Here is a 21,633-nt window from a genome sequence, read left to right on the forward strand (position 1 = left end):
TCCTGGCTGAACCCAGCACACATAACTACTTTCAGAGTGGGACTATGTCATGCTGTTTGATCATTATTCAGTGTCTTTCAAGTTATTTCCATTAGGAGGAGAATTGCTGAGGGATTCAGGTATTTTTATGCAACCCTGTTGATTTTTCAAAAAAAAGGAAAAAAAAAAAAAAGCCTTGAAGATAGTCTGAATCAAATCAAAGATCATTTTTTTATCATTTTCTAGCCAGCACTCAAATCTGTAAAGAGACTTTTCAGCCATTCTCTCTGGATCGTATTTCCAACATTCTTCTGTCTCCAGGACTTTCTATCTCCTTTTTTATACTTGTTTTCTGGCTACTCTGGAAAATACACTCCAGTTACACTATCTTATTGCTTAGATCTCAGTTTGGGCACTAGAAATTTTTTTTCACCATCCTTTTCTGTTTCTTGTTTATTATCCAGAGCCCATGGTTTTTATTCCAAAAAAGATTATAATCTTCCTCCATGCCTCCTGAATGAAAGACACCACCACACTGACACACTTTAATTAAGCTTTACCCAACTACCACGAACTTCACACATGTTTTAAGAGAGATGATACCAGCAGGGGTTAAGTAAATAAATAATGAGTAAAAAAGTTTCCCAAAATGCAAAGAACATGCAACAGTAGCATCTACTGCTCTGCGCCAATGCAAAAGCCCACAGGGATCGTTGTGAAGACTGCATGCTTGATTGAATGTCTCCTGAATCACAGGATGGTTTGGGTTGGAAGGGACCTTAAAGATCATCTAGTTCCAACCCCCCTGCCATGGGCAGAGACACCTTCCACTAGACCAAGTTGCTCAAAGCCTCATCCAGCCTGGCCTTGAACACTTCCAGGGATGGGGCATCCACAGCTTCTCTGGGCAACCTCTTCCAGTGCCTCACCACCTTCTCTGTGAAGAACTTCTTCCTGATATCCAATCTAAATCTACCCTATTTCAATTTAAACCCATTACCCCCTGTCCTGTCACTACAGGCCCTTGTAAAAAGTCCCCCCCAGCTCCCTTGTGGGCCCCTTCAGGTACTGGAAGGTGCTATAAGGTCTCCCCGGAGCCTTCTCTTCTCCAGGCTGAACAAGCCCAACTCTCTCAGCCTGTCCCCATAGCAGAGGTGCTCCAGCCCTCAAAAACAGAACATAGAGTAGCCACTGCTTTCAGGTATCTGCTGGAGATGGAAGTGGTAACCCAAGCAATATATGTTTCTGACAGTGATATAAGGGTTCTCCTTTAAAAGGGTTCAAGCAGAAGGAAAAGTGAGAAAAGTGGACTTAAAGTGAAGTTCTAGTTTGCTAGAAATTTACTCAGGTACATGAAAACTTTCCTGCAGCATTTGAAGAAAGTTTATTACAGGGAGTCCAAAACCAACTTCATCACAATGACCCTGATTTGGACCTTCAAGTTTTGCTTAACACTTGTGTTTCAGCACAGCTTTTTCCACCTCCAGCTTCAGGAACTTCCAGATAACCTGCAAGAAAGTGGCTTGTGATGAAGGATTTCTGGTGGGTAGCGTGAGGCCAGTGTGGGATGAATGCTGGAGAAGAGTTCCAAGTTACTCGAAAATGAAAGCAGTGTTTGGTGGGAGGTTGGGAGTGTTGGCTGGTTTTGGCCTATTTCCACTTCCAGTTAAGCCATTTAGTGAAAGCAATATTTGGTCAGCACAGAATGAGATTTTCACAGAACAACAATAAAATATTTAATATGTTTATGTTCCCAAAATTAAAAACAAAACAGAACAAAATGCATAGAACAAAACACTGTTCTCAAATGGGCAGGCTAGATTAGGCTTTTGCTGGAATACCTCTGTTTTTCCCCTAAGTCTAAGAAATCCTAGGCAACTGACAACTCCCACTTCATCAACAGGAGCTGGGGATGCTCCATAGGCACTGAGCCCCTATCTGTTTACAGTCCTACTTGCTTCTGCCATCCTGACTTAAGTGTTACACGAGAAAGTTTCTCCCTTTTATAAGCTCTCTTAGCCAGACTGGGGTCCCCCAGGTCACTTAAGTACATGTTTAATTGAACTGTATGAGCAGTTTCTTGAACTTAAGAGAGGACCCAACTGCCCCACCGCGGTGAGCGGAGCCAGGTTGTTTGAAGTTAAGCACACGCTTAAGTGCTCTGCTGGATTTTTGCCCGAACTGTCAATCTTTTATAGTTAATCATTTATCACCCTGCTTATACGCTGATAGTTATGCCTCAGCGTGCAAATATGTAAACTGCTTTCATAAAGCTCTGCGCACCAAGCACAAATAATGCTTCCTCAGCCTTTACAGGAGTTCTCCGGTCCTGTGACATCTCAGATAGATCAAACGGCCCTTAGAACTGGCAAGAAAGTCACTTCTCCTTTAATTACGCAGAATCATTGCTGCGTTCCTCTTCTTAATAGTGAGGCGCGCTCACAGACTTGCAAAATAAACAAATAAATAACGTCATTTAGCTCTAACCCGACACGTATCACGCATTTCGACTTTCGGAGCGTGTATGCCGATCCATCTTACACACACCGCCACTCCCAGAGCAAAAAAAACTGTCAAACAGACGATAAGCCTATTTGCCTAACGGTGGCACAGATTCAGTTAACTGCCTACACCGAGGGTATTTGCAATGTATCACGAGGTAATTCTCCCAAACGCAAGTCACCATTTTAATTTTTCTTTCCCTCGCTAAGGTTCATTGCCGTGAGCTCCAAGGGAAAGTCACCTCCACTTCCCTGTGCCCTGTTGCTTTGCGTTCGGAAAGCTCACAGCTCCCATGAGTTTTCGCCAAGAATTCAGGTTGCCACGAGGAGCAAAAATACCGCCATCCAGTTCCCCTATACTGCATTGGAATGCCAGGCGGCAATGGTGCCTCGCTGAATTAGAGCCTGAAAATACAATTAGTTGCAGTTCTGTAGATTGCAGAGCCGGGTATGCTGCGCTCCTGCCCGTGGGGCCTTCCGTGCATCCGCTAATGAAAAGGCCGCTTTTCCCCACGTCAGGTACTTCTGCAAGAAATGGGTACCAAGGAGGAAAAATTATAGAGGCTGTTCCCTTGCTTTGTAGAGCAATTTTTGTAAAAATTTATTCTCTGGCAAGCAAACTGCCTGGAAAAAAAAAAAATGCAGTCAGACACTTTTTCAAAGAGGAAGCGTGAACACTTCTCGTATTGAGTCATATTAAAATGAATTAATGCCGACAGCTGGTCTCCCAATCATTAACTGAAAAAAACCCAAAACCCAAGCTTTAAGTAGCATTAAAAAAAAAAAAAAATCCTAAACAAGCAAACAAAAGCAGCAAAGCAAGCACACGGGCTCCCCCACGACAGACCGGTTGCCATCATGACCAGCCGAACCAGACAAAACCCGTCCTCTGAACCGTCCTGGGTTTGGGTCCTGGGTGACCCTGCAAACACTCCCAAGCTTCTGCCACAGGGCCAGGTTGGCAGGTCAGGTCCTGGGCCACCCTGGACACAGGTGGAGGAGAAGGGCAGGAGGGACCCTCAGGGGGAACTGCCGAAAGTCACAGGGCAGAAAAACAAACAGAGACAGGGTTCACCGCATGACTGTTCTGGGATTAGCAGAAATAAAGCCCCAGGAAATGGAGGAGCTTGGGACAGTATTTTGAAAGGCTTGTGTTTGATTCAGGTCCCGGATGAAGATTTGGCCATCATCCCAAAGACCAGGAGGTTTTCCTTCACTGTGTGGTCTTTAAAAATAACAGGCACTTTTCATTTCTAATTTTGGCTGTAATTACCAGTCAATTACCAAGTTACCTTGAAGCAAGTAAGTTTGCAGCATTTTAAAGGAAATATAATGTGTTAATGTAGGTTAGAAGAGATGCCAAAAGATACCACCTGTATGAAAAAGTGCACAGCAGTGAAACAGGTATTTTCCTTTCATATTAGGTCATATATAACAAGCATCCTACTTGAAGCACATGATGGAAAATATCTACTCATTTCTGGAGATCTAGCGAGATGGAGACACAAACATTCAAGCAGCTAAATATAGCTCTGGATAGCAGTGCTTTGTACAGTAAGTTCTAGTGTCTCTTAACTTAATATGGAAATTTATAAAAAAAAAACCCTACAGTGTTCTCAGAGCCCGTCTCTGCTTGTGTGCTCACCAGGATTCGCCCCACCTGATTTCAGACACTGCTGAAATTACCCAGCAGATTTGTCTTGCCCTGTTTCATACGCCAAGAAGACGGAATAACGATGCCCAGCACAAAAGGCCACATCTATTAAGATATAGAGGTTACTCCACAGAAAGCCAACACGAGAATGGCACTCGGAATGCCTTGTCTTTTAGCATTTCTGCAAGTGCGATAAGCTAAGTTTAATTAGAGGAGTTTAGGTCTTGGTCAGAGATTTCCCCAGCCCTAAATACCAGTGGTTCACTTTCCCAACGTTTGTTACCGGACCCACGCCCTTCGGATCAGCCTACGGCTGCCAAAGTTTGGGGTCGGGCTTGGGCAGGTAGTGCTGGAGCAACACTGCAAACCTCCCGGGGAGGAAGAGGAGGCAGCAGGAACAGCAAAGAACCTGTGCTGGTGACGCATGGCTTTCTCCTATTTTACCCTCCCATCTTATGGCGGGGCAAAAAGGTTGGACCTGGGTGTGGTTGCGCTTGCCGTGACTTAAATCCGAACTCCCCAGGCCTGACTCTGCACTACCCCACCCCTCGCTCAGCCCCTGGCCCCAGCACAGGGCATGCAGGACTTGGCAGCCCGTACGCTGCATCCCAGGAGATTTCAGGTCAGGAAGGACCTCCCTGCAGCGAGGGTGACACCCCAAAGGACCAAGCTGCAGATGGCAAGGAAGCGTGTTCCACCACCGGTCATTTCCTATTGCAAGCACATTCCCTGGAGATCTTGGTGCAGTGCTTTCTCCCTCCCCTTCTCAGAGAACGCACTGGTGATATCCAGCCATTAACAGGTTTGTCAGCGGTACGGACCCAAGTGAAAGGTAAACCTGTACGTCAGCTTCACCTTACATAACAGTAAGGGAAATTTAAAAAAAAAAGGCAGGCATTTGATCTTAAAACTCACACGGAAAATAAAATGCATAAAAACCCAAGGTGAGTTTTCCTCTATTTCTACTTGATATTATCCACCTTCAGAGCTAGAAAGTTATGAAGTCTGCTTCCAAGCATAAGTCAGTAAATAAACACAGAAAGTATTGACAAACTTGACTTCAAAGGTCACAGGAAGGGGGCGAGTACCACCTTTTCAGCCTTCTCTTTCCTCTTTTCAGTCCCCCTCAAATGCTGAAATTCTGTGCCCTGCCCTAGGGCGAGAAGGGAGCCCTTGCAGGAAGCAGCGGAAGTCAGAGCCTCTTCAAGCCAGTGATGAACTGGACTCAGCCCCGCTCATCCTTATGAACGTAACCGGTCCAGGAGAGAGCAGCTGAGCAGAGAGGTGTAAATAGCCTGGTGACCACCAGCTGCTGTGACCGTCAGTTCCGGCTCACCACAAGCCCTGTCTCATGAACAACCAGGGCTGACCCAAGGCTATCCCATGTACGTGGCCACAGTGCAGTATAGGTTCCCAAACCTTTCCCTGCCCGAAGACAACACACAGGAGAAGAAAGTCAAAGTTCCTTGCCGTCAGACTGGAGGAGGCCATGTGCTGATGGAGAAGGGGGCAGCTAGAGCCACCCCTTGTGACACAGAGGACACCCCAGAGCAGGTGCAAGACAGAGACGTTCTCCCTTCTCCGCCACAACTGTAGCTCCCCAAAATACTCTCTCCAGCTGGCTCCTGCTCACAGCACCCCACATTTATCAGGATGCAGCAGCAAGGCTGGCACCCTCCATGCTCTCATCCTCTTTGCCAAAGGCAAGCAAGAGAAGTACCCTCACCTCGCCAAAGACAGAGGAAAAGGGACTGCAGGATTCACGCAGACCGTTTTGAAAAGCGATGAGCATCACAGCCTTACAGATTAGCTGGGGTAGTAGGAGCTGAAATGACATTTGTATCGAGGCTCGGCCAGACCAAGACACCACGGTTCAAGGGTGATGCTAGAGAGCAAGGTTTGGGTATGACCATGAATATTTTCCCCTATCTTTCATCTCATTCAAGAATGCAAAGGCTGTAGCAGCCTTACAACTAACAGCCACAGCACACACTGAAATTGCCAAAGCTAGTGAAATCTGATTTACTCTGTGAGGGGGAAGGGGAAGTCATTTAGCTTGAGTCATAAGAGGCTTTGATACAATCTAAGCTTGATCATCTCTGAAGAAACAGCTCACTCCCTGGACGGATATCAAAAGGCTGCTGTGTACAGCCTTGATAACACAATAGCAGAGAATCATTCCTAGCGCTGAAGATTACAAAATCTTTGTATCAGCTGTTCTTCAGGACAGGTTCTCATCACCTGATGGGCACTCCAGGTTTATGGTTAACCCTTCAGGGGTCCTTGGCTCTAAAATGAAGAAGACACAAGCTTTGCAGAGTTTTTTACACTGCAAGTATAGTTGTAAAAAAAATAACTGTGCAGCCCCAGGCATAAATAAATGTCGATCTGCCTGCCTTTCCCTGCCTGAGGTTTTAGCTGTCTGGAGCCTCACGTGCTCTAGGAGTGAGGGAGTGTGCAACTCTGCTGCTGGTGAAAGCAGGCAGGCAGGAGGGCTGGGAGGGTAATTCTGCCTTAGCAGAAAACACAGGGGATGAGCGATACCTGCACCCGCCTGGAAAGCTCTGCTGGCTCAGAGCCCCTCTTCGCGTGGCCCGAGTCCTGGCTGGGCTCCGTAAAGAAGGACGATGCTCAAAAACCCACATGTAAAGGAAAAGAAAGCTTAAATTCAGCTGAGTATAAAATTTTATTCCCTACCTTAGCTCCTAAGGCTGGGGAGGACTTTTTATTGCCAATGACATTTGTTTCTGGAAAGGAGAGGAACATGCCTCTGCAGGAGGGGAGAGTCGACTTTGTCACACACCTCATGGGGCTATGTAAAGTAGCTGAGTGGGAGAATTCTTGACACCTCCCTGTGCTGGAGTAAACCCAGAAGTGCAGGCCAAGACTCCTGCAAGAGCCTCCCTGGGGAGACACGGGAATAGCACAGCCAATCCTGCCTCTCCACGAGAGCTGCTCTCCAGTACTCCCGCGGCCTCGGCTAGCAACTGAATTCACAAATGGCACAGAGATGCAAGGGACCAGCAGGGGAGAGGGAAAGGTCAGCTAAGGTTGCTGCCACTAGCCCAACCAGAGCAAATGGCAAATGAGAACAGAGCCCTGCAGAGCAGCACTGAGGAAAAAACAACGCGTGTGTTGCAAGTGTTCCCCCGTGCTCATCGTCCCCCTTCTGCCCTTACAAGCATGAATCTAAAAAACAAAACCTACTTTGCGGAGACAATATGGAAGCCATAAGCAGAAAGGGTAATTGATGTAGGTTGTACCTGGGACAGCTGTTTCCCCTTGCCTTGCACACCAGAGCATACGGAATACTCCTACAGATGAGCAGTACCAGATGCAGTGGGGTGAGATGCTGTTTTATTCCCAGCCTCTGCAGTAAGAAAAGACATCAGGCCTGAGCTCCTGCATGTTCTCCCAGGAAGCCGGCAGCACCGGGCAGTACATACCTCCAGCGTGGTATGCTGGTATGTGGATGCCACCTTCCTATTTTTCCAGTTAGTTCCTTCGCATCACCCATCACAGCTGTTCAGCTGCTCACGTCGGTGAATCTGCTCTACAAACAGTAGTTTTGCAAAGAAACCACTCCTGCAACGGAGGCTGGGATGCTCAGTGGTACAGCAGCCTGTAGCTGTGCGTACTGAAGTGACAGCGCTGTAGGCAGAGGTCTCAAGACATCAGTTAGGTCACTCAAAGCTTGTGATGCACGACCCTGCGATACAGCGCACCTTGTAGACCGGGGCTGAGGTGGGGATAGCTCTCCATAGCAGAGACTCACTGGATGTAAGGAGAACACGTGTGGCAGACTCCCATGCATACACGTAGCCTTTGCAGTGGCAGCAACTTTCCACTTGCTCGTGGCTGCTCCTTGCCTTGGCTGTACTGCAACGACTACCAGCAGTGGGCACGTGCCTACCTTCCAGCATGCAAGTCTGCAGGCAGAGACCACAAGAAATGTGAAATACCTTCTGTGCCTGAGGCCAGCCATCCCAGCAACATGCCCAGCAGGACCACCGGACCACCACCTAGTGGAAAAACGACTCGCTCTCCAATACTCAGACGGTCTCAAGAGGCACTCTGAAGCTGCATGGATGACTGCAGACCCATGATACGGTATTTTTCTAGCACTAAACAAGCAGATGGAGCATTGCGTCTGGTTTCTCCCAGCCAAGCTTCCTGCAGAGGGATGACTAGTTTCCAGAGCGTTAAACAGACGTGTGACCACGGCCAAATGCCAGATGGCTGGAAAGAGCATTGGAGCAGCCCCCATGACGAATGTCTAGCCTTGGCTGCCAGCGTCGCGTACCATATGTATCAGCTCCCAGATAGGAAGGCCTGGCTGCAAGTTGTTACACAGCACGGTTTTTAGTGTTGCCATGAAACAATAGCGTAGAAAGAAGAAAGTTTTTTCCTTCCCTCCTTTCCTGCACTGTGCAAAGGGATCTGCTTCAAAGGTCTTTTATGGATGATGTGGATGGAAAAAGCTGTTTCAAAGGCAGGACACCTAGTTCTGTGCAGGCCTCTTGCTGAGATGGGGATACAATTTTTGCTTCAGGAGATACGATTTCTGTTTAATTCTCACAACAGATGACTTCAGGGAGTGACGAAGCATTGAGGTGTAGGTGAGTACTGCAGCTGGTGCCACTTAATCAGCACTGGGCTAGTGGCAGGGAAGCTAATGCTTGCTGTTGCAAGGGCTACAAAGTTAGAAGTCTATCTCAAAGCCTCCCGCCAAGTATTTCCAGTTACTGGGTTCCCAGGAGCACCCACAACAGCAGAGCCTCTAAGCACCCTGGCTCGTTGCTCCCACTTGTAAGCAGCATACAACCAGGGGATTTGTGTCCGCGTTTGATTTACGGTGCAGCCGTCATCCAGGCTGACGCCTGTACCCAGGAGCAGAGCACAAGTGGAAAGAAAAACAAGGAAAGAAAGGAAAAAAGTCTCCATGTGGCATCACTCTATGCAAACCACCAATTCCAGTTGCAGCTTCATGACCTCTTTATGTTGATCTGATGCTGTCTGGGCTGCCACTAAACCAATCAGCCCTAACCTTCCTGCCCACCACGTCACGAGCTGGACTGGAGAATCTGTCTGAATGCTATTTTACAAAGGTTCCCTTTCCTTTAGATCAATTACCTGGGCTGGCATACTGCTCAGCTCACCCAAGCTCACGGGAGGCAGCAGGAGAACAGGGTCAGCAGCAGCAGTTCTCACTGAGGTTAGCTAAAGTCTGTTGCCTTACAAGCAACAGCCTCACAGCCTACCCGTCTTAACCTGCCCCAGCACATTCTCACATGCACGTTGATGAAGCTTGCAAAAAGCACAGCCAGAGATACTCAAATGTGTGTGCCACACTGGCAACCTACAAATCAGTGATCTGCCCAGACTGATTTCATTTACACTTCAGTCTGTGAGATGCTTATGTGAGACATGAAATGAAGCTACGACTTTTCAGGCTCCTAATGAGAGTGAGCATGTGTGAGACAAACAGCTGGCAGACAAGTTATAACAACCAGAAAAAGGCCTCCTAAAGATGGTGGCCTATTTATTTTAAAAGGGACTTTGTTGCTGGTTTTATTTTCAAGAAAAACGTACACTTGGAGAATAAAGCTGAGGCTTTTTTAGCCCCACTGATGTCTAAACCACAGTCTTCAAATGCAAATTTCGGGACAGCATTCAACCAGTATCAGCAGAGCCCTCTGATTCCTGGATGGCATTTTGGCACTCTAGTCTATTAACTTATATTTACAGTCCAGAGGTGGAGGTTGGTTCAGAGGAAACCTGAGGATGGGAACAAGGTGGGTAGATTCATCGCTTTATCACGTGGAATGGTGCTTAGTCCTTCTGGGAAGGTCAAGTCTCTTCGCAGTTAGCACCTGGGCCAATCCATTCATCAGCATCATAAATATGGTCAACGACATCACCAGCACATAGTGGCTAATGCTGCAAGGAAGAGACAGATAAAAGAAGTGAGAGGAAAACGCAAATTTGCAGAGCAAAAAAAAAAACCAACCAAACCCTGACATAAACAAACCTCTGAATATATCTATATATGTTTTTAACAATTTTTAACTTATTTTTTAATTACTGGCATAGCACGTCATCTTATATGTGCTTCTCCTGGAAGACAACTATTGCAGCCACTATCGTGCAAAACCTAAAGTCTGTGACAAAACAGAACGGTGGAGACAAAAGAAAACACAACTGACCATATACTGAGTGAGTAAGAGGGACTGGGTGTATTTTTCATTCAAGTGGGTAATTCAACGCATGTGACTGAAACCACCACAGAACTTCCGTTTGCTGTGACCTGATAACACAGAACCTAGGGTGAACTTGCCATCAGGTAGACATTCCTTGAGAGTAAGACAACTCTGACATTTATGTCAGCTGAAGTGCAATTTTCTAGAGAAAACACTATTCCAGTGATGAGCAGCTTTAAGGGGAAAAAAAAAAAACCACCAACACATTACTTTTTCACTCAGCTTTTCTAAAAATTGTGAAATTCTCTGCTGTGGTAACACATGGTTTCAAAGGGATTAAACAAAGGAGTTCAAGAGTGGCAACTAAACACAATATGAAGATGCAGCTTTTGGGTTAGGAAATCCTTAAGTCACTAATGATGAAAAGGGTAGAAGCAGAGATCTTGTTCTCCACTTGCTCAAATTCTGGTACCTGATGTTCACTAGTGTTACAGAGAGGCTACTGAGGGTCAGACTGAGACTCGACTGGCGTTCGGACATGAGAGGCGTCCACACCTCCTGATGCACCCATCTCCACTGTTTCAAAGCAGATGGCTCTTTAGGACGAGCAGGGTAACTTCAGATGCGATGAAGTCTGAGTATAGTCACAAAAAAAGGATTGCAAGGAGCACTTGCCGGTTAAATGACCTGGAATTTCTGCCAGAGGACTCATTCAGTTTGAGAGTTTAGCCATAAAGAGAGCAGTAAAGCTCATAATGCCGACGCTATCAGTCCTCACGACCCCAAGACTGTGACAACAAGCCCAGCGCAATTTAGCCCTATGAAGTGGAGAAGCACCAGCTCTTAACAAAGCTGAGCCGCTAACCAGTGTGAGAGGATAAAGGTAATCCAAAACGTTCACTAGTGAGCGGGAGCTCTTCCACAGCCAGGATACCAGCAACCGAAGGAGCCGGGGTCTGTCCAAAGTGGATGGAGAACACTGAAAGGGACTTGGCTCATGCAACAAGATTTTTCTATTTCTGTTGTATCTGACTAAACCTTCTCACAAATACCTCAAAATACACAGTTTTAAGAAACCAATTGCAAAAAGCCACCAGCACAAATGGGCTCAGACCTCAACAAGCATAATCCACCCCAACAGCCTGCACCTCGCATCTCTGTAACCCCCACCCGTACACAGCACAAGTGGAAATATTCACTGATGTGAACAACTCAAGATTTAAAACACCAGGCAGGAGCATCTTTCCTACGTGCCTCTCCTATAAGCACCTTCCCCCTCCGGCTTTAGCTAAGCAGAACAGCACGCCTACAAGAGCCATACTGCTGCTCTGTTTCTGTGGGGAATGTGTAAGATGACCCAGCAGGAGCATGGAGTCAGGCACAAAGCATACTCCCACCCGGGGTTTACCCAGTGCCACCCGGTGGCACTTTGGACTTCCGTAGTTCACGTCACGTTTACAATAACAAGGATAATGCAGCTCCCTCAAGAGCTGCCCTAGGAAGTCCACCTGGCTCAGTTTCAGGAAAGGACATGCTGCCAACTGAAAGTCAAAACCCTTCTTGCAGTTACCTTCAGGGTGTAACGTGCCCTTGGGGACTGTACAAGCACCACAGGTACAGAAGTTTGTGTGGCTCTTCAGGGAACAGCCAGCCTGGACAAGAGCTGGATGGCTGGCTCAATGTCTCATGTGTTACTGGTAGCACCTCAACTTTTCTTCTCATGTGGCACCAGTGAGAAGTTTTTTGTGTAAGCAGCAGCACCACTTTCCTTCTAGCTTCCAAAGAAAGCTTGAAGGAGAAATCTGAAAGTCAGAAGCCAAATGAAGATCCTGCTTTTAATCCTACAGACGCCCTGAGACAGTCACCAGAGAGAGCGGCGATTTGCTGCCATCAGCACGGTCCTTAGGCATCTGAGCTCCTGTCTGCCCCAAAGGGAGCTTTTCCAGATGTGGGTGCTGATCGATTATTTTGAGGGGCACAGAGAAGGGCTTTCTCAAAAGCAAAAGAGACTCCACAAACTCTGCTTGGCTACCTGTCAGTCCCCTGTACTTTTGTAAGGAAGGGAGTGCTGCACGCACTTCTCCCTTGCCATACTGCAAAAGGCTGGATAGTTACACTCCTTTATTAAAATATCAGATGTTCAGAGTAAAGAAATATATACACGTATTGTACCACGGAGCACAATTACAAACAATTTCAGTCTACTTGTCACATAACCCAGCACCTCTGGGGCTATCAGCCACTGGTACTGCAGTGCCTGCAGGCAGCTAAGCTTGGTAAATTAGTTCTCAGGCTGGGGTAATGCTGTAATTAAACAAACAAACAAATCAAGACTCTTACAGGTATATGTCACAACAGCAGTGGTAAAATCTTGATCCCTGTACAACCCAGAACTGTACCCTTGGCTGGATCTGTAGTTACAGTGAAGCAGGTAATTCTCAAAACAGATTTCCCTCTATCAGAAGTCAAACCTCAACTAATGAGAAAAAGAAACAAGATTCCAGCATCCAGGCAAGTTAGATCCATGTGGAGGAAGAAGAGACATTAAACAGGTACAAGAAAATAGCACCGTGGTCCAACACTTACGAAGGATGAGATGAGCAGGGACAGGTAATGGTAGGGAAGAGGAAGCTGGTGTAGGTGACCATGGACGATCTAAGGCAGCACCATTCCATGGGAAGGTGAGTGCCCTATGTACGAATCAAGGTCAACAGGCAAAACTGACGCTAGGAAAATGTGTCAGGGAGGAAGACACCTGTTTCAGTGGCAAGGAACCAAAAGGAGAACATATGATTTACCACCATCTCCTGGCTTTCTTTGTGACAGTGTACATCGGTGTCAAGTACTAACCAAGGACAAGAAGAATAAAAGACCAGTAAAAAAAAAAGGGGGGGGGTGGGGTGGGAGTGGGGAGGCAGAAATCAATCTCACTCCAGAATGTGGCTTTCTCCCAGGGCAGGCTAATTCCTAAGATGGCAGACCTGATTAGAAGCTGGGAAGACAGGAAGATGGCGTAAGTTACCATAGCAATTAAAAAACTAGAAATAAAACAAGTAAAACAAACCCAACTCCTGCAAGGACTTGGAAGAGCAGTTTCCAGAAAGTCCAAGGACCTTATTTGTACATGACATGCTACTCTAACTGTGGGATTGTTCCCAAGCACACAGCGAGACCCCAGATTTAGATTCTGATTTTTAAGTCTACTGTGCTCCAAGCTGGGATCCCACACTATTTCTCCTCTGTTTCACACACAAAAAAAAGTCAAAAAGCACATTACTCCTAGCTCCTGTTTTATAACTTGTTGGCAAACACTGTTTTCCTCCTAGTTACGTGACCTTAGTTTTAACAGTCTTAGAAGACCCAGCATCCCAAACCTGAAACCAATTCTGCTATCCTAAAAAACAGTTTTCTCTGCTTTATCTATGTCCCCTGAAGTTTGAAACTGCAGAAGAACAGCTAAGATTGTATCTTTCTCTTTATTTTCCAGCAACTGTTATAAAAAGAGGGAGGGAGTAGCACAGTACGTGCCTGTACAAGGCTGTATAATACTGTCATATAAAGAAGCTTTAGGGTTTATCTTGACTATCTGAATATACAGCTATTTACAAATTGCATATATTGTATAGATATAGTAGGCTTTAAAGGCTATATCTGTCTACAGAGATCTATAGATAGCATGTGCTGGTTTTAGTCATAGATAAACATACCCTGTAAGCCACAGAGAAATTATTTTAGTGACAAAGATGCTGAAACGCTATTCAAAAATAAAATAATCTGTTAGAACTATCTTCTCATGATCACGTGCTACACCCTGAAACATCAAAAGCACTAGGAGAAGTGTGTTATTATTTTTATGACACGTGATGGTGTATTCCTCTAGGGCATATGATGCAACGTAGGGTAAGCTCGAGATGCACGAGGTAAGGTTAGCAGACCTCAGGAGCTTGTGTAAGGCACTGCTACGAGTTCTGCATTCAACGCAAGATTATTGTCCTGGTATTATATCAAAACAGCAACAAGATCTCTCTGAGAAACAAGTTCACATCGATTTTGGCATGACCATTGAAAGCAAAGGGTGTTTAAAACTTTCTAAGAAGACATAAATATTTATGGTAATTGATAATTTAATGACAGGAAGGAATCAATGGTGCATTGGTAATTTACTGAATGCGGTAATAGAGGACTGTATGTTGGATCTGTCGTTGCTCAGCATTTCATTAATGATTTGGAAGAGTGGGAAAAACAGAAATCTCTTTACATTCAAAGATTAAGTGGCATGGTGAACTCAACAAGCCAAGTGGAGACATAGAATCATAGAATCACTAGGTTGGAAAAGACCTTAGAGATCATCCAGTCCAACCGTAAACATCACATTGTTAAGGCAGACGTGAGGCTCGGTGAAATGACATGGTTAAAGCTTGGTAGAATGAGATGTAAGAGCCAAGAGTTTGGGGTGAAATTAAAAAAAAAAAAAAAAGGAAATATGTCAGTTCAGTAAAAAAATTCTACTTCCAAACAATGAGAGAGATCCACTAGGAAACAAAACATCACTACAAAAAGCAGTGTTAGTGCAGATTTAGAACCAGCTCTTACACACGAAACTTCTGAGTGCTGGTATTGGAAAACCCAAGTATTGTCCAAAGAGGGCTTCCTACTGAACTTGTACGTTCTTAGCAAGAGAGAGGAGATTAAAAAGTTTTGAAGCGTGGTAATTAGAAAATCCATAGCAAGCTATCACCACAAAAAAAGAGCGAGCATGGAAATACACATCAGAAGTTTTGCAAATGCAGCATAGGTACCACTGGACTCTGACAGACTTCAGAGGAATGACTCTTCACTGGGAAATTAAATTGCTGCTTTTCCACCTGTGATTTCAATGACGTGGTAATTAGTAAGATAAAACGTACCCTGGTAATTGCACATGCACACACACTTTGTGTCAATGTCCCAAAAAAATAAAAGGAAAACGAAAAAAGATGAGAGCAGCTGTCCCTAAGGGTGCTCCTATTCTTCCTTCCATGAAATCCCACACAGGTTTTGTTGAGACACAAACAGGTGGGAAAAATAGAATCGTCATCTCCTTAACTGACTCAGCCTTCTCAGGAAAATTTTGGCAACACCTAAAATGTCAACCCAGGTGGGATATTTTCAGACCTTGCTGTCAAAGTAACAGCACTGCAACGGGAACGCCACAGAGCTGTCACTGCAGTTGTAACAGGAGGACAGGAAAGAGCCACATTAGTACCTCTCTCCCACTGCTTTTGGGAATCGCCCAAAACCCCAAGAAACTCATCTTCCCTTTGACAAGAATAAACAACTAAAATAAAAAAAAAGCTCCTGCTGTTGCCTGCTGATTTTGCCAAGCCTGAGTGAGGATCACACATTAGAAATCCGCTCAGAGGAGAAGGTTGAGGTGCAAAAATGTTGCTCATGCTGTGCGAAAGAAGGACCACCGCAGTTCTGTGCCTATGGCTTCCCCTCTTATGCAATCCAGTTAAGTTTGACCTAACGTGCACACACACACCCCATAGCTAAAGAGCGTACAATAAAATAACGTAGGTGCCGACGTCAAGCACTCACAGGTGAAGTAATAGCAAATTTAAAGCTGCCTGAGCATTATGCATTACCACGTTAAACATTAATCACAAATTACTCTTCTGAAAGGACTTTCCCAGTGCTCAAAACACACGGAGAGGCAGAATTATGGGTGTGGAGAATGAGCACCCCTAAACTCTTTGGGATCAGGCAAACTGCCAGCTGAAATGGATCCAACAATTGATCACCAGGTTGCTCAAAGGCTGGATGAGGTTTGAGCAACCTGGTCTAGTGGAAGGTGTCCCTGCCCATGGCAGGGGGGTTGGAACTAGATGGTCTTTAAGGTTCCTTCCAACCCAAACCGTTCTATGATTCTATGAAACTGCCAGTTGAAATGGATCCAACAATTGATCACCATTGTAAACGTCTTGTGCTGTGAAGACCATATATCAGAGAGGAAGTTTCAGGGTATCTGAAACAATTTATGCTTTTGCTTACTCACTCCCAGTTAGAAAGTTTCTTGCCCAGCAGAACAGAGCTTTCCTGAGGCCTTTATTATCCTTATTAATCTGCATAGGAATTCAAAGGAGGAGACCATCTGATTTACCACAAACTGACCACAGCAAGGAAGCATGATGTTAAAGCAGCACTTCCACTGTCTGAGCTAACAGTATCTTCTCCCACTAGGAACCTTCAAAAGGTTCCTACTCCCAGGAATTTGAACCTCCAAAGGAAACAGGCAGAATACGTGCGCACGTCTGTGTACAGGTGTGCACGATCAAGAGGGAACAAGGGGGCTCAGCAAAGCACAGAGTAGATGTAGACTAAACAGAATATTAACAATGGGTCACTATTCAACTTCTGTTTAAACAACAGTGTCAAGTGGTCAGATTGGCTGGATTATTAACAATACATTCCCTGCTAAGCTTATTACAGCACATTATCTATTCCCACAAGTTGGGGAAAGTAAATCTGAAACGTCTATTCCTCGTCTTTGTTATTTCTGGACTCTTCACAAGTAAGACTGTGCAGCTGAAAACCTGCCCCGTGATACGTGCTGCGGAGGCTAGCGTGCATCATAACGCAAAACCAATTCACCATTTTTAGCTGTGATTTCTATGTTTAAATACTACAGATTTACATTTCCCCAGCTAGGGGGGAGGATAAATGCATGGATCTTGGTAGCCACCACCATTATTGTGCAAGGTTCATTAATAAAAAGGGGATTGTATACGGAGGCTTAACTGGATTCAAGGCAACTAACAATTTTGATAAACTGTTATTTTAACAGTGATCACAACTAATTAAAATGCAAAACAGGGTGTGTGTGTGTGTGTATGCATAATAACTGTTCTTTGGAAATCAAACAAACCCTACTAGCTCTATTTCTTGCCATGCCAGATTCATTACTTCCACGTTGCTCTGGAACAGATTCTAAGATGCAAGTTCTAGCTTGGGATATATGTACATGTATATACGTGTGCACATGCGTTTTAAGTATGGGGAACATCGCTGAAGCATTTGATTAAGAAGAGTAATTGGAAAAAAATCACAAGAGTTCTGAGTAGGTAAACAACAATATTAACCTATGAGACCTTTAAAAAAGCAATGGAGGCAAAAAAACCCCAAAACTGTACCTTGTTCCGATATCCAGCCAGCTTCCATAATCTTTAACCATAAAGAAAAAATGCTAGAAGATAAACCAACTTTAATTAGTACATAAACACTGCACAATTTGAAACACAAAATTAAACCCCATGTTTTCAGGGTGTTTACTCCAAGTTTCTCATTCTTCAAGTAGAACAAGGGCAAGACCTTTCCACGAATGTTCATTTGGACCAAAATAAAGAATAGTCTAGGAACCAGAAATAGATGTAACAAGGTACCTAACACAAACATCTGAAGATGGACTAAGTTTTGTCAGGCTGGGCTTGCAAGAAACATGACCAGCAGAAAACTTTTTCAATAAGAAAAGCCAAGCCACCTTATTGCTTGAAATAATGGGATCCCAAATAACACCTAGTGCCAAAGAAAAGGCTGCATGTTGGTTTCATGGAGTTCTGCCACAAATTTCTTCGGCCAACTCCGGCAGGTCCCCACCTGCAAAATGGGACAGTGCTTGTCTATTAGTGCATCCCCCAGGTTCTAGCTGGTGCCCGCACTGATTCAAGACCACAAACCAGTTCTTTTTTGCTTTCTTTCCTGCCAACTTTCTAGTTTCTTGATACACAGAGCTCCTGCATGTCAAACCTCTTTGGTAATATTTTGGTTTGTACACCAAGTACATATTTGCTAATTGCTTCAAAATAGTTAAACCAGAATAGGAAAATATGTGAGATAGAAGACCTGGATATACTGGGGCTTCTAACACACACCAATACATCCCTGCCCTCCTCTTTTGGTCTACTTTGCCAGATTTTATTAGTGAAATGCTGTGAGTGTGGTTTATTGGTATTTTAATCTTTTTCCTGTGGAAGCTATCAAAAATCAGATTAGTCACACAGATTTATTAGAAACTACACAAAAATAACTTCTCCATTTCTCACTCTACAGACAAACTAGTCTCTCTGTTTTTTTCCCCCTCACTGTTTTTCCTATCCGGTGAGATTCACAGATCACACTGCACAAGGAAATCACATCAGGAATCCTTACTCCAAAAGGACAAAACTAAACCAGCATGTACGAAGGTGAGAACACCAGCTCTACACACTGCTTTAGAAAGGTTTGTGCTTCCCCCATGGCACCCAGAGGCACTGCTTGCTGGGTTGAAGACAGTGTGCGGGGGCAACAAAAGCGTACTTTTACTCTGTAAAATTTATTTTGGGATGTTGTTAAGCTGTGGGTTGTTTCAGGTAGCTTGGTTTGTGGACACAAGCTTTCTGAAGACAGCATTTCCTAACAACTTATTACAAGGGGCATAAAGTATCTTTTTGGATGTGCTCATCTCCTGGATTCTGTGAACTCGAACAGAACTGGTGGGTAACACACTTCCTCTTTTCCTCTCTTCTTCAAGGCAAGGTGGGCTCCTTGAAAGGAAGGTTCAGATTTCCTGAAAAATTAATTAAACCCTACACACAGCTAAAAACTATATTCTTATTTAAATTCTTCCCAAGAATTTCATTGGAAAACACATAGAAAACTCACAATGATAACTCATTTCTTCATTTTTGTCTTATTATTATGAGAATATTGCTTCTTCAGAAGCATTAATTACATGAAATTCAAAGAGCAGTGATTGAAGGAGTTTTATCTCTAAACTATGCTAGGATTTCAATCCAATTCACTAGCCTAGTTACAAAAACTTTGAAGTCTGAAACAAATTCAGATCTCTCTAGACAGTTAGGACAGCCCTCTGGTTTCTTGATCTTATTTGAAAAGAATGTGCAACCACAACTTACCAAAGCCATAATGTCTGAAATCACAAGAACAATGAGGAAAAGGCTGAAAAAAAAAAAAAAAATTAGAACCAGACCATCAACCTTTATTCATGGCCACAGATGTTACAAAGCTTATTAACCCCTCCCCCTGCAAAGAAATTAAAATAAGATCTGATTTCTTGCACTTGCCTTTCAAGCACTCAGATACATTCCAATTTATTAGAGAACAGTTAAAATACATGGCTAGAATATCTGGCATTTGTAATCCCACCCTGCTTGAAGAAGACGTTTCACACAGTTTCAATTTTGCAACAGAGAAACCTAACACAAGTAATTTACTGGATAAAAAGAGCAACTCTCAAACGGCCCATTCCTGATGCAGGGAGCTCATGTGCTGGGTAGGCCAAATAAGGCTGATTTGGACGTTTCAAGGTGGACTCTGGAGCGAGCAAAACTGTTTGGCGCAGGCAGACAGGAACCTGAGACAATGAGTCCCATCCCGAAAACACGCTGGTGGGAAGGAGACTGCTAAAGGAGGTTCTTGCTCCATTTCCAGACCTTCGGGTGCCCGTAAGCTGCTCTGGGAGCACCCAGCATTTTGGCGGCATGCTCCCAAACCCACGGGCCTCTCTGTCAGGCGGCAGGTTACTTCCGGAAAGTAGGCTGCAGCCAGTAAAAGGAATCAGAAGGGAGCACACAGAGCTATTTTTTCCTGCCATTAACCTAATCTTCTTTTCATTAAACTATGTAAATCCTAAATTACACGAAAGCAATTGCTATAACTGGTTAAAACTAGTTTCTAAGTTAATGATACCGAAGCAATGTTGCAAACTGCCAACCCATTAACAGAAGTCTTTAACTAGAATACAGCTAATTTATCAGTACTAGCATCATAAATTCATGAGGCTTTACTGGGAAACGCTGCAGCACTGCGCGAGCACGCACTGGGGGGACACCCATACCAATGCCTCCTGATGGGGAGGTTTCTGATATTGCCTATGTCAGCTATGCTTCGCTAGTAAATACGGATGCAACAAACCGACCATGTCTCAGATGCGCTGAAAGGCCTCCCTCCACTTACCTATGGCTCAGATAGGGTGTTGCAATCTCGGAGTGCCTAGGAGGCACTGGACTAGAGACTAGAGGGCTGTTCTCCCAGGCAAGCTCCAAGAAAATATTCCGGCAGAACATTCCCCACAAACAGAAAAAAAACCAACCCAAAATCTTTATTCTGTAAATGGGGAATTTAGGACCAATTTGTCCAAATCACAAAAATCTACTTTCTGCCCTTCTGAACTGCAGGAAGCCTTTCACAATAGAAGGAGACACTACCTTTAGGGCACGTATACACACTACAAAGACAAGATTGTCCCCTGTGATGGCTTAGTTTATCTAGCAGGGGCAGCAGCAGCAATAAAGAGTGGAGCACAGACTTGAGATGCGCTGACAATCAGAGCACCACCTCCCCAGGGATCCTGGGCACATCTTGTGGTTCCTGCCTTGTTCCCAGGCGGATGCTGCGGCTGTATCACTGCTGCTGTTACCTGAGCACAGCTAAAAGAAGCCGGCACAAACACCATCCAGCGTTACAACCGCTGCCTCGTAAAGCGGCACAGATGTACTCGTGTGCCCCTGGTTTAAAAAGCCAGTATCATTTTGCCTCTCACACACCCAGATGCACATTCCATAAAAGCCTGCAATATCACTGGTGCTGCCAAGGCAAGCGTTCACCAGCTAGGAAATGCTGACCTTTATGATGCCTGAGCCCTAGACATGTAAATCACCAGCTAGTCTTCTGAGCAACCCCTGTTCCTCTAAGCAGCCCTGCATATATGTGTCTTAGTGAGGACAAATATCCTTCCCTGGGGGTCCAGGGACAGCCCAAGTATACTGCACACACAGCTAAGAGAGAAGGTAAAAGGGATGGTGAGCCTTGAGCTTCCTCTCCAATATGAAGTCAGATTTCGGGGTGCCACGTCCCTCGTGAGTACTGGGTGGCATTGCATAAGGAGACAACAGGCAGGACGAAAGCAAACAGGAAGGCAGAGGGCATCACGCTGAGCAAGGGCAGCTTCCTCCTGCTCGGCTGAGTGATATGCAGGCCAGTCCCCACGATCCCCCTGCCACCATCCAGTGAGACCTTTGGCCAAGCCCACACAACATCCCATGGTGACAAACTCAAAACCATGTGGCTGACAGGGGCCTCCTCCGTCTGAGCACCATTCATGATCCCCCACAACGAGCAGAGGATTCAAGGCATGTGCACTGAATGGGGGAGGGAGGGCTAACAGTTAAAAAAATAAAAATCTTGAGACAGTGAAAAGAGTGAGGGCAGTTCAAGTTTGGACACAGCACCCTGAGAGGCTGGGCATCTATCCCACATTCCT

At 45.0% G+C, this 21,633-nt stretch overlaps 1 protein-coding gene across 1 annotated transcript in view; it reads right to left on the minus strand.

The window, feature by feature from the left end:
- Positions 1 to 9,950: 9,950 nt before the first annotated feature.
- The window catches only part of LOC104512700 (GPI ethanolamine phosphate transferase 1-like), a gene marked incomplete at its 5' end in the record, with an annotated part of 25,562 nt that continues 13,879 nt past the window's right edge, over positions 9,951 to 21,633 (minus strand). Inside the window, 3 exons of the mRNA XM_010155781.1 lie at positions 9,951 to 10,074; positions 17,507 to 17,559; positions 19,268 to 19,310. Of these exons, the coding sequence (XP_010154083.1) occupies positions 9,951 to 10,074; positions 17,507 to 17,559; positions 19,268 to 19,310 (220 nt within the window). The remainder of the gene's footprint in view (positions 10,075 to 17,506; positions 17,560 to 19,267; positions 19,311 to 21,633) is intronic.

This window comes from Eurypyga helias, unplaced genomic scaffold (genome assembly GCF_000690775.1).
Source record: "Eurypyga helias isolate BGI_N326 unplaced genomic scaffold, ASM69077v1 scaffold18397, whole genome shotgun sequence".
In the NCBI taxonomy this organism is placed as follows: Eukaryota; Metazoa; Chordata; class Aves; order Eurypygiformes; family Eurypygidae; genus Eurypyga; species Eurypyga helias.